We start from the raw sequence: 13,945 nt of genomic DNA, 5'->3' as shown, positions 1-13,945 counted from the left end.
ATTTTTTTATTAATGACTTATTTAATTAAATTTCTAAAAGTTACATCTTCGGATGAAACACTAGTGGTTTAATTATGCTGTTAGACAATTGATTGAGAAAATATTTTATGACAATCTTTTATTGATTTTAATTATGCAATTAATCAATCAATTATTGCACACCTCTCCCTCCAAGTACAGACTCTATGAGCTGCACGGCGGTATTGCAATGCATTTAATTGCAATGCATTGCAATGCATTGGTATTGCAAAGGTATTGCAAAAGGTATTGGTATGCAAAGGTATTGCAATGCATTTAATTATTTGGCATGGGGGCAGTGGACTTTGAATGTATCTGTACTGGTAACATTTTTACTTCTGGTGGAGGCCAGTGCTCCCACGAAAACAGCACAATAAGCTATTTATACACGTTAACAAGGTGTTTGGTCAGGGAGAAAACACCCCTTGGGGAGGTGGGATATAATTAGTTTTAATATCATTTTGTAATAACATTAATATTATGCTATTATCATTAGTTTTGTTATTGGAAGCATCCTTGGAAAAATGCCACGATAAAGCGAACTTAACACAGATATACACCTCAACACACAACCCCATTGCAGGGGAAAACCCCTTGGCAGAGAAAACACCCTTGGGGAGGGGAGCAAATGAATTCACCACAACCTTCATTGTGTATAATGAGTATGGTACATCAGATATAAAATATAAGTGACAACTGAATAGCAAAAGTGAAAAAAAAAATGAAAAGGGAATTAAAGCCGTTTAAAAAGGATAGAACACAGACATGCAGAGAGGAGAGGGGAGTGGGGAAGATACAAGGTAGTGGGGGAGATACAGGGGAGTGGGGGAGATACGGGGGAGTGGGGGAGATACAGGGGAGTGGGGGAGATACAGGGGAGTGGGGGAGATACAGGGGAGTGGGGGGGATACAGGGGAGTGGGGGGGATACAGGGGAGTGGGGGAGATACAGGGGAGTGGGGGAGATACAGGGGAGTGGGGGAGATACAGGGGAGTGGGGGAGATACAGGGGAGTGGGGGAGATACAGGGGAGTGGGGGAGATACAGGGAAGTGGGGGAGATACAGGGGAGTGGGGGAGATACAGGGGAGTGGGGGAGATACAGGGGAGTGGGGGAGATACAGGGGAGTGGGGGAGATACAGGGGAGTGGGGGAGATACAGGGGAGTGGGGGAGATACAGGGGAGTGGGGGAGATACAGGGGAGTGGGGGAGATACAGGGGAGTGGGGGAGATACAGGGTAGTGGGGGAGATACAGGGGAGTGGGGGAGAGAGGGAGTAGGGGAGAGAGGGAGTAGGGGAGACAGAGAGGATGGGGATACTTTTGCTAGCTTTCCAATCACTTGGGACGGGTACTCTTCCTTGTGTAAAACAATGTAACATGAATAAATTTTGCCATTTGTACCAACTGTATTATATTTGTGTAGTGACAACTTTTGGGATGTCTCTTACAATAATCCCAATATATTTTAACAGTACATCATCATCGACCTATCTGCCACTCACCTCTAACTGCTCACCCTTACTCAATGAACAGTCTGCACCCACACCTGGCTCTTCTAACCGTTCAAGCAGATCCGTTGCTAGTTGTTTACAGGCAGCATCCCCATATACACCGGACACGGACATCGCTTGTAGTAATGGCATAATGACCAGAGTGTTCATAAAACCAGGTTGACCAGATCCCGATGACAGGAGCTGTTGTACTGAGGAAATAAAGGATGGAAGAATGGTATGCAGAAACTTCAAGTGAGAGTCAGACGAGGCACCATGGTGGGGTACAATGGCAGAGAGGTCTGGGGAGAGAAATATGTATGTGTGTGTGTGTGTGTGTGTGTGTGTGTGTGTGTGTGTGTGTGTGTGTGTGTGTGTATGTATCTATATATATATATATATATATATATATATATATATATATATATATATTGTTGTGGATATGAGAACTGTATTTTTTTGATTGTGTGCTGTATTATTATTATTATTGTTTATTCTGCGCCCCCTACCTCCGGAGCTGTGTAAAGGTGAAAGGGCATCCCATAATTAGTCCACAAGCATACACATCAGCCAAATAATAGAATACCCCTGTTTGATAGTTATCTCTTATTCTGTGTTTTAGAGTAAGGCTGTGTCTCCCATTAATTGAAGTACTCCATTGCACCAGTGAAAGAGAATAGATCCCTTTTCATTCCCATCCCCAAAATCTCCATTCCCTTTTACATCCCCTCTGGTGATTGCCAACCCTCGATTGCCAATTACCTCCCCTCCAATAACCGCCATTGACCACGAGGCAGGGTCGGAGAAGAAAGGCGTGTCTCCACCTCGTCATAGAGGGGAAGAGGGGCGTGCCCGCCCGTCGTCATCAAGGGCGGAGCGAGAGGGTCACGTGACCAACCAGGGCCGAGGTGAGCACACCGATGGGCGTGTCAGGAAGGCCGGCGGCTTGATCGCTGGAGGCGCTATAAAAGGCGCGCGCGCAAGTGGCGTGTGAGAGAGAGTCGTGAGGAGTCAGTCAGTGGAGTCGGTGGTCAGTTGGTTGCGTTGGTTGCGGTGAGGAGTCGGTGGTGGTGGTCAGTTGGTTGCGTTGGTTGCGGTGAGGAGTCGGTGGTAAAGAGTGAGTGGACCAAGAAAGAGTTGAGGGTTTGGACCAGACGAGTCGGACAAGGCCTGGCAAAGCACGCGACGTCCACAGCAGCCACAACAGCAGCTTGGGGGCCTGAACGGCGGTTTGGAGCAGGGCCGTGAAGGAACGGCGGCTGCTAAACGCGCCGGTTGTGCTGCGGGACCCCCTTGGACCTTCCTCTCCCTCCAGCCATCCACCTCCTGCCTTTCCACCCTTCTTGTGTACGTGAGTTTGTTTTGTTTGTTCTGTCCCTGGGTTAATTAAGTTTGTATAAGCTAATAATTGCACTGTGTCTCTGATCCTTCTGTATATTATTTTATTATCTTTCCTTCTCCTTGGTTACTTTGAGCATGTAAATAGTAGGAATAAATTTAGTAGTATTTCCAACCTTTTTGTCTTCTTCTTCTTCTTCACATCCGTGTCGCCTTTGTCTTTTCCCTATTGAACAGCTGCGGTGCGATCCGGCCAACGTTTGGGTGGAATCGGGTGAGTCGGGGATCCTGTAACGGTCGCGGTTGGACCATCCGCTCGGCCCATCATAACATCTAAACCGCGATCAGTAACAATATATATATATATATATATATATATATATATATATATATATATCTACACACACAGTCACATGAAAAAGTAAGTAGACCCATGTAAAGTTTTGACTTTTTCAACATATTTCAACATAGAGCTATTTGATCTTCATTTGAACAATATTGATAGATAAAGGTGATGTAATATAACAAATATCATGAAACATTTACATTTTGTAGTCCATTGTATAATTTAAATAAACATAAATGCAAATTTCGCATGTGGAAAAAGTAAGTACACCCTTGGCTCTAATAGTGGTATTGCCCCCTTTGGCAGAAACAACCTCAAGTTGGTGTTTCTTATAACTGTCTACCAGTCTCTGACATCGACTGGGAGAAATTTTTCCCCACTCCTCCATGCAGAATTATTTCAGCTGTGCGATGTTTGAGGGGTTTCTTGCATGCACAGCTCGTTTCAAATCCCCCCACATCTCGATGGGATTTAGATCCGGGCTTTGACTTGACAATTCCAGAACCCTCCATTTCTTTCTTTTCAGCCATTCCTTGGTGGATTTACTGGTATGTTTAGGGTCATTGTCATGTTGCAAGGTCCACCTTCGGTTGAGCTTCAACTTTCCGACAGATGGCCTCACATTATCCTCAAGCACCCTCTGGTACAATGAAGAATTCATCGTGGATTCTATGATGGTGAGCTGCCCAGGCCCTGATGCAGCAAAGCTGCCCAAAATACCATAAGTTGGTATCAGGTTCAGTTGGTATCAGGTTCTTGTGGTCAAATGCTGTCTTTGGTTTTCGCCAAACATGTCTTCTGGTACTGTGGCCAAATAGCTCTACCTTTGACTCATCTGTCCAGAGCACAGTGTTCCAGAAGTGCTGGTCTTTGCCTAGGTGTTCCTTGGTAAACTTTAGTCTTGCCCCAATGTTCTTTCTGGACAGCAAAGGTTTCCTCCTGGCACACCTCCCATGTAGATCAAATTTGTGCAGCCTCTTTCTAATGGTAGACTCGTGCACTTTGACATCAACAGTGGCAAGAGCTACCTGTAGATCCCGTGATGACATTCTGGGGTTCTTAGAGACTTCTTTCAGCATCTTGCGGTCTGCTCTCGGGCTGAACTTGCTGGGGCGGCCTGGCCTGAACAAGTTGGCAGTTGTTTGGAATCTTCGCCACTTGTAGATGATCTTCCGGACAGTCGAATGATTGATTTCAAATTGTTTGGAGATCTTTTTAAATCCCCTCCCAGACTCGTAGGCATCTATAACCTTCTTTCTGAAGGCCTCAGAGAGCTCTTTTGATCGAGGCATGGTGACGCCGCACACTTCAACAACAAAGAGCAAACCAAACTAAATGTCTGAGGTTTAAATAAGACAGGTTCCTCCAAGATCCTCTCTAACGATGTTCTAATCATTTGCACCTGAGCTGGTGCACCTGATTCTAATTTTAGGTATTTGAAGTAGTGATAAATGTCGGGGTGTACTTACTTTTTCCACATGCAAAATTTTCATTTATGTTTATTTATATTATACAATGGACTACAAAATGTAAATGTTTCATGATATTTGTTATATTATATCACCTTTATCTATCAATATTGTTGAAATGAAGATCAAATAGCTGTATGTTGAAATATGTTGAAAAAGTCAAAACTTTCAGTTCTTTACAACTTTTTACTTACTTTTTCACATGACTGTATATATATACACGAGAGGAAGAATTGTTTTGCAATACATGTCCCTGACCAAATTTCAGTTGAATATGTTAAAGTGTAAAGGGGAAAAGTGTGGAAAACTGATCTATGTATAATATTTGATATTTATCAAGTTCAAATACTCCGTGAAAAATGAGTGAAACTCCCCGAAACTCAAAATTATTCGGTAATTTATCATAATAAAGCCATGCACCAAGTTTCAGTTGAATATGTTGAAGGGTATGGAAAAAGGTGTGAAAAAAGTGAAAAACCACAGGTGAGAAGGCCAGACGGACAGACAGTCGGAGAGTAAACCTATAGCCCCCCCCCCTCCCCCCAGGTAGGGGACAATAAATGAGATTGATAAAAGTTGCTTACAAAGTGCAAGGAGACGAGGAAACTGGTCACTTGGTGCTTGCAGCAGCAGTAAACTCGTGGCAAGCAGAAGCTTTCCCCAGGGCACTCGCTGTGCAAACACAAACATGTCGTATACGAGAAAGCTCCAAGGAGCTGTTTTGTACATATTCATTTGATATTGATGCCCTTGATTCTTTTCCACCATTGACATAAAGATAAAACAAACATAAAACACTATCATATTGGTCACATATGATGTTAGTGGTACCATTGTGACCGATAAGCAGATAAACTGAAGTACACTTACGACATTCTCAAAATATTTTTGCACAAGAGGGAGAGAGTGATGATGAAATTGGAGATTTATCTCGCACTTTTCTTGGGACCGATTTAACTCATGTATCTATCTGCAGCATTGAATTTGAATCCAAGGATGTATCTAATTATATAAATCGCTGTCACCCTTCAAAATAAATGACTCAGTAAATAAATAATCACAGGAATAATACGAAGCAAGGATGATGAGGAATAATAAAGGGTAAGGAGGAGAACAAGGTAAGAGAGTGAGGAAGAGGATGAGGATGAGGAGTACAAGGCGGGGAAGGAGGAGCAACAGCAGGGAGGGGAAGGAGGTGAAACAGCAGGGAGGGGAAGGAGGTAGAACAGCAGGGAGGGGAAGGAGGTGGCTTTCTCAACAATGGATGGAGGTCCGCAATGCTAAACAGGAAATTAGAGCTGTCTCCCTTGACATATCACGTGCTTTCGATACGGTCTGGCACCCTGCTCTGCTCACCAAACTCTCCTCCTTTGGTATCCACAGAAATCTCCACGCATGGCTGGCGGACTTCCTCTCTAGTCGTAGTCAACGTGTGGCCCTGAATGGGTTTCTCTCATCTCCTCTTCCTGTTCAGGCTGGAGTTCCCCAAGGCAGTGTTCTGGGCCCTGTGCTTTTTCTGGTCTTCATCAATGATCTCTCTGACTCTCTTGAAAATCCTCTCTATCTCTTTGTTGATGACTCAACTCTCTGCCGCTCCATTCCTCATCCCTCAGATCGGCAGTCTGCAACCTCCTCACTCTCTGCAGACCTGGACAAAATCACAGACTGGGCAAACAAGTGGAACATGTCTTTCAATCCTGACAAATCTCACACTCTTACGATGTCTCTCCGAAAAGACCGACTGGACAACCCTCCCATCCACTTTCTGAATAATCCTCTCCAAGAAGTTCTGTCACTCAAGCTTTTGGGTCTCACTATCTGCCATGATCTTTCCTGGGAAAACAACATTTCAAATCTGGCCTCCAAAGCCAGTCGCCGACTGGGCATCCTCTGTCGTGCGAAGTCCTTCCTTGGCACACCTGAACTCCTCACCACATACAAGGCTTTCATCCACAGCTCAATGGAATACTGCTCTCCCCTCTGGGCTGGTGCTCCTGCCTTACACCTATCTCGTCTCCACGCTGTTGAAACCAAAGCGTTCAGAATCATTGGAATCTCCCACGATGAAGCTAACTCCAAGGGCCTTTCACTCACTCACCGCAGGCAGGTTGGTGGTCTTTCCGTCTTCTACCGACTCCTCTCTGGCCTTGACCCCCAGCTCTCTCTGGGCTCTGTCCCCCAAATATTCCTGCAAGATCTGCCTGCAACCCTCTTATGGTTAAACTGCCAAAATCAAGACTCTCTGCTCACCTTCACTCCTTCATTCCTCTTTTCTCCCACCTCTGGAACAAACTCTCTCACTCTCTTCAATCCCACTCCACCCTCCAGGTCTTTAAAACAACTGTTCACCACCATCTCTTATCTTCCCCCATCCAAAACCTTGATCTTTTCTACCCCCGCTAATTTCACCCCAAATCCACTTTTTTGAAATACCAACTTCTGTCCTGGAAGTCCTTGGTGTCCTTGTGTTTTATACTTCTCCCACCCCCCCCCCCCTTCCCCCCTTCCCACGCCTCCTCCCCCAAAGCCCTCTACCTCCCACACATCTCCCTTCTCTCAAATGTTGTGTTTGCATGCTTCCCCCTCTTTCCCCATCTTGTCTTCCGCTCCCTCTTTTTATATATCTTGTTTGTCTGTTTGATTTGTTTGTGAAATAAATGTTAGCTCTTTCATGAGCCTCGATTCTGTATACAGAAGGAAAAAAAAGAAAAAAAAAACAGCAAGGAGGGGAAGGAGGTGGAACAGCAGGGAGGGGAAGGAGGTAGAACAGCAGGGAGGGGAAGGAGGAAGAACAGCAGGGAGGGGAAGGAGGTAGAACAGCAGGGAGGGGAAGGAGGTGGAACAGCAGGGAGGGGAAGGAGGTGGAACAGCAGGGAGGGGAAGGAGGTGGAACAGCAAGGAGGGGAAGGAGGTAGAACAGCAGGGAGGGGAAGGAGGTCGAACAGCAGGGAGGGGAAGGAGGTCGAACAGCAGGGAGGGAAAGGAGGTGGAACAGCAAGGAGGGGAGTGAGGTAGAACAGCAGGGAGGGGAAGGAGGTCGAACAGCAGGGAGGGGAAGGAAGTCGAACAGCAGGGAGGGGAAGGAGGTGGAACAGCAGGGAGGGGAAGGAGGTGGAACAGCAGGGAGGGGAAGGAAGTAGAACAGCAGGGAGGGGAAGGAGGTGAAACAGCATAGAGGGGAAGGAGGTTAAAAAGCAGGGAGAGGAAGGAGGTAAAAAAGCAGGAAGGGGAAGGAGGTGGAACAGCAAGGAGGGGAAGGAGGTAGAACAGCAGGGAGGGGAAGGAGGTCGAACAGCAGGGAGGGGAAGGAGGTCGAACAGCAGGGAGGGGAAGGAGGTCGAACAGCAGGGAGGGGAAGGAGGTCGAACAGCAGGGAGGGGAAGGAGGTCGAACAGCAGGGAGAGGAAGGAGGTGGAACAGCAGGGAGGGGAAGGAGGTGGAACAGCAGGGAGGGGAAGGAAGTAGAACAGCAGGGAGGGGAAGGAGGTGAAACAGCATAGAGGGGAAGGAGGAAAAAAAGCAGGGAGAGGAAGGAGGTAAAAAAGCAGGAAGGGGAAGGAGGTGAAACAGCAGGGAGAGGAAGGAGGTAAAAAAGCAGGAAGGGGAAGGAGGTGGAACAGCAGGGAGAGGAAGGAGGTAAAAAAGCAGGAAGGGGAAGGAGGTGGAACAGCATGGAGGGGAAGGAGGTAAAAAAGCAGGGAGAGGAAGGAGGTAAAAAAGCAGGAAGGGGAAGGAGGTGAAACAGCAGGGAGAGGAAGGAGGTAAAAAAGCAGGAAGGGGAAGGAGGTGGAACAGCAGGGAGAGGAAGGAGGTAAAAAAAGCAGGAAGGGGAAGGAGGTGAAACAGCAGGGAGAGGAAGGAGGTAAAAAAGCAGGAAGGGGAAGGAGGTGAAACAGCAGGGAGAGGAAGGAGGTAAAAAAGCAGGAAGGGGAAGGAGGTGAAACAGCAGGGAGAGGAAGGAGGTAAAAAAGCAGGAAGGGGAAGGAGGTGGAACAGCAGGGAGAGGAAGGAGGTAAAAAAGCAGGAAGGGGAAGGAGGTGGAACAGCATGGAGGGGAAGGAGGTAAAAAATCAGGAAGGGGAAGGAGGTGGAACAGCATGGAGGGGAAGGAGGTAAAAAAGCAGGAAGGGGAAGGAGGTGGAACAGCATTGAAGGGAGGGAGGTGGATGAGCAGAGAGGGGAAGGAAGTGGGCCAGAATAAGATAATAAAATAAAAGTATTGGCATGAAAACTACTGCACACCGCTGAGAGGCTATTAATCAGGTCCATCAGGAGGGATAAGGCCTTCTCACAGTCACCCGTACGGATGAGAAGTGAGTGAGTGAGGCAGACGAGCTGCAGGCTGAGCTGGGAGAGCTCATTGAACCAAAAGGAAGAGTGGGGCAGCATGGCATGTTGCAGCTCGCTCAAAAATAGCTGGCATTCCATGAGCTGCCAGTCCTCTGTCATCTTGAGAAAACATCCAGAACACAACATTCTGTAAGGACACTTTGCCATCAGTCTACATACAAGAGCCCATCTTAGAACAAAATAATACTTTCAGAAGAAAGAATCACCAACTCACTGGGAGCCGGGGAACGATGCTAAACATGAGACGGATGACGGACTCCGTAGCAGGTCGTGGCCGCTCTCCATCCCTGGTGCTGTCATGGGGGCTGCACCGTAGTAGGTTAGACAGCAAGCCAATGCGTAAGGGGCTGGCTCCAGGACGTGGCCCCGGTTCACAGAACAGGAAGTAGAGGAAAGGCTCCAGGGAAGGTAACACTGCTAAGAGCCTGCATCACAAACCACGTCATACACCCTGACAACTTGCACACAAAGACAATGCAGAATTATATCCTCTCAGACAAATACTGTACCAATGTAAGCAAATGCTATTTCAATGAATTTCCCAGTAATATACATATATATATATATATATACGAGCAGAAGTACCCGGCTTCACTCGGGAGGTTTCATGGGAATTTGGGTTATGAGTGGGTTCCCAACAGCCACTCGGATTTTTTATTCCAGGTTTACTCCTGTAGGCATTTGGCACCTTTATGGCGAGGTGCACCCGCCTAGACACGACACCGTCATTGAGTATTGTGACCTTTTTTTAGAACTAAGAGCTTGCCAGACTCGCAGTCCAGCCACACTCTAATAGCACCACCACCACCACTTTAATAGCACCACCACCACCGCCGCCACCACGACCACCACTGACATTCGCTTCTGTTGGCGAACTTTGGCCAGCAATAGTTTAATGATAAAGGTTTTTCCTGTTCCTCCAGGAGCATCTAAGAAAAAGATACCTCCTTTCTGGTGGCGAACTCTGTCAATAATCGTAGAGTAAGCTGCCCTCTGATCTTCCAACAGCATGACAGCATGAGTTCATTTTCATCGACATATCTCGTCAGTGCATCAATGTTGTATGAGGTCGCTCTTAAAACTTCAGTTGGGAGGTTGTTGAATTCAGTTCGGTCGGTGTGCGGGAGTGTGCCAGTGCCAGTCATAACGACAGCCACCTTATTACGTTCTGGAGCATTGAATCGGCGTGCATGCTCACCGGATGGTCTTTTGTCAGCATCAATGATGATCTGAAATTCCAGGGTAGGAGCATTCTCAAGGGCATATTTAAAACTTTCGACATAGCTGTTACTTCAATGAAGCATTTCTTGCAGCTTCAAAATTAAATCAAATCTTGTACCCTGGTTGCTGTTGTATCTGCTCTGGGCCTGTTGTTGAAGATCTCCAACAACGTATATCTGCAAATACCGAGGCTGTTCATTTGGTAGAGGCTGGAGGGATCGTATCCTGTGGGAAATCTGTCCCTGAGCTTTGAATGTTGGCATGAATCCTCCCTCTGTGATGACATTGGTGCCGAATGACGTCATTTGAAAGGCACAATTGTATTTCCGAATATTCTGAAGGAAATGTTTGGACTCTGGAGTGGTGCCAAGAAGAAGATCCTTAAGTGGCTCAGGTGGTTCAGGAAGCATAGTCAGCGGAACTTTGCCATTAGTGCAACACATGCCTGGTGTTTCTTTATCCCACTTTTTGGCGAGACACTTGTCACAAATCTTAGACATGGAACCAATGGTCACTAATTCGTGTGATGCATAATTATGGCTTGGATCATAGTTGAAAGCACCTTGGTACCACTGTTGCGTAGTGAATGTTCGAAATCTTACCTCAGCATGACTTATCCTATCTCTTTGACGCCTTGTCTGACGTTCATCTGGAGTTTCGTCCTGCCGTCGAGTTGACTGTCGGAAGACCTGTTCTTGGAGGCGAGACTGCCTCTGTTCTAGTGCTTCCTGCTGCCTTTCAGCTCTTCGTCTGGCAGCGTTTTCTTGGAGTCGTGACTGTCTTTCCTCGAGTGTCTCTTGGTCTATAAGAGCTGATCGCCTGCGTGCCAGGGTTTGAAGTTCTTGCTGATGTTCCGCGTCTGTCCGTGCTTCTCTTCGTGTCTGCATATGAAGGGCTGCAGGCGACTTTCCGAAATTTGGCCGCTTTTTGGGTGGCATCGTAGTAGGGAAAACTGTCGCTTTTGGTTTGACAATGGGAAGAGATGGGGAAAACGCTCGTTTTTTATGGAAAACGTTCGCTTTACTTATACAATAGGAATAAATCGGAGATTTTCGAAAGTAGGAATAAATCGGAATTAAAAAAAATAGGAATAAATCGAAGAAATAGGAATAATAATAAAAATGAAGAAATGTGGCGAAAACGTTCGCTATTAAAATGAATGTTGAAGTAACGCCGCGGCTTATATAGGATTATTAGGAGGGGCGGAGACCTTAGGGAGGCGGAGACTATTTAAATTGTCCAATAGAAAAAGGGTATTTTGTGGTCCCGCCTTTTTGGGTTTTTTTTCTTGAGTTTGAGCTCGGGGGGTGCGATTTCAGTAATTTTAAAACCTGCCATTGGATTCCCCATATAAAACTACCCCTAGTTGTGCACCATTAAGACCTCGAAGTAGACGCATATGGATTTGTATACCTAACGACACCACAAACAGACATTGCCTTTTATTATTATTATTATATATGTATATATTTATATATATATATATATATATATATATATATATATATATATATATACATATATATATATATATATATATATATGGTCTGCTTAGCAGGCACGTAAGACATCGGCCATGATAAAGCACGCAGTGTTAAGTGTGGAAAGGTTCTGAGGAGATTGTGGCTGGCTCAATAGCTCAGTGGGCTGTTGACACGTTATCAACGGAGGTCCGTGGTTCGAGCCCCGCATTGTCAGAATTTTTTCACATTTAGCCCCTCGCAGGAATTTGATTCCCGTTTCTAAAATTATATATATATATATATATATATATATATATATATATATGTATATATATGTATATGTATATATTGTCGCGATCCCGTCTGGGGAATGTATCCCAGCACGGAATACGGACGTAAATGTCCGGGCTTCAAGTAATCCACGGAGTGGACAAAAGAGACGTAATCAACACAATTGTGTTTTAATCGGCCTTCTAGGGGTAAGGCACGATGCTTTATTGGCTCGATCACAAAAACCATGAAAGGTAACAAATGGAATAGGCTGCACAAGCCTGCAGGAACGGTCGGCCACAGACGCTCCCACGAGACGCAGGTAAGATCCTCGCGGCTCCAATCGACGAGCTCCGGAACTCCAAGGATACCAGGATGGAATACCACACAAGGCCGCCAGGAACGGTCGGCCAGGAGCTCCAACACGAAGCAGGCAATATAGGACTCACAGTTCCAATCTACGATCTCCGGGAATCACTCGTTCTCTTCCGGAATCACTCACTCGTACAATCCATAACTATAAACGATCAGCACAACTCGCTGTCGTGAGGCGTAACGAAAGTCCCCTCGCCTCGAGGCCTCGAACCTCCGAGCTGCGTCCGTATCATCAGATGGCGGCCGCGCTCTCTGACCCTCCACCAATCACGTCCCGACTCGCCTCCCAATCGCGTGAGGCTCCAACGAGGTTACGTCAGTGGTGGGCGGGGCACTCATTTGGGTGAGAACAAAGGTGGTTTCACCGGGGGTTTCTCACAGTCCTCCCCCCCTAAGTAAAAACCCCGTCGAATAGACGGCGTTTTTAAAACCAGTATTTGTAGTAGGTGCAAATCACATGGCAAGATGAGGGCGGGAATTGCTAACAGGCAATTAACGCAATTAACAATTACTAACACTTGTTAACAACAATAACGAAACAACGCAACAATACAACGCAACGCAATGGCGCAACACAATAACGCAACAATAACGCACTTATTAACGCAACAGGCAATTAACAGGCGTTAACAGGGTAAACAATGAACCAGTTTTGTTTTTTTTTCACACACAATATTAAACACCATACACCCCATTAACATCTACCCCACAAGAGTTACACTTCACCCAAAGCACAATAGAGAAACAAGGGAGCCAAACTCAAGGTGGGGAAACATTTACAGGAGGGAAACGGACCGAGACCTAGAGCGGCGGGTTCTCCTCCGGTGTCGAGAACGACAGTCATATGCGTAATGACCCCTTTCACCGCACTGGTAACATCGATCTTTCGGGTCGAACGGCCTGCGGACCAAAGGGCGTCTGAAACGAGGCCGCCGCGACATGCCATTCGACATCTCGACGCACACCCGCGATCCGCAAATTAACCTTCCATCAAGGGCTCTGACCGAATCTTCAGCATCTCGTGGATCTTCAAACTCAACAACTGCGAATCCAGGTGGGTTCCGAGCAACCCATACGTTGCGGAGTGGTCCGTAATGCCCGAAGACCCTCCCTAGCTCGGCTCTCGCTGCTCCATTGCCCAGGTTTCCCACATATACCTTAGCATTAGCGTTCCTGCTGAATCTCGACATGGCGGGAGCGGTCCCTGAGGAGCACGGCACCTGAGGTTGGCTTGACGGGAGGCTCGGGTGGACTTCAGCTGACGCAACGTCACCGTCGGAAACTGGAGTCGAGGCGCTAGGCTCCTCGGGCCAGAGTGAAGATATGTCTGACTCCGCCACTCTCTCCGCCTGTTTACTCTGGGCTCTAGGGACCCCCCCACAGGTCAGAGTCAATGACTCCTCCCTGGCTATGGCATCATTGCCAATCAGCAAGGAGACCCCGGGTATAGGGTAGTAGGGTACTACCACACAGGTCACTGGACCCTTAAAAATGTCACTCCGGACCTCGAGGAGGGCAAGGGGGTACCGGCCAAGAACCCGGTCAATGCCCCGAAGGAGGGTATACTCGCCGGTATAACGCATCTGAGAGGCCGGAACTACCCC

At 46.9% G+C, this 13,945-nt stretch overlaps 1 protein-coding gene across 2 annotated transcripts in view; it reads right to left on the bottom strand.

The window, feature by feature from the left end:
• FOCAD (focadhesin) overlaps positions 1–13,945 on the bottom strand; it is a 101,948-nt gene that overhangs the window by 57,309 nt on the left and 30,694 nt on the right. For both annotated transcript variants that reach the window (XM_078772741.1, XM_068107602.2), the window contains 4 exons: positions 9,227–9,437; positions 8,905–9,111; positions 5,247–5,334; positions 1,522–1,721 (listed from right to left, as the gene is read on the bottom strand). In XM_078772741.1, coding sequence (XP_078628867.1) covers positions 1,522–1,721; positions 5,247–5,334; positions 8,905–9,111; positions 9,227–9,437 — 706 coding nt within the window. The remainder of the gene's footprint in view (positions 1–1,521; positions 1,722–5,246; positions 5,335–8,904; positions 9,112–9,226; positions 9,438–13,945) is intronic.

Source organism: Myxine glutinosa, chromosome 2, assembly GCF_964187855.1.
Source record: "Myxine glutinosa chromosome 2, kmMyxGlut1.1, whole genome shotgun sequence".
Taxonomy (NCBI): Eukaryota; Metazoa; Chordata; class Myxini; order Myxiniformes; family Myxinidae; genus Myxine; species Myxine glutinosa.
This window is presented reverse-complemented; position numbering and strand designations above follow the sequence as displayed.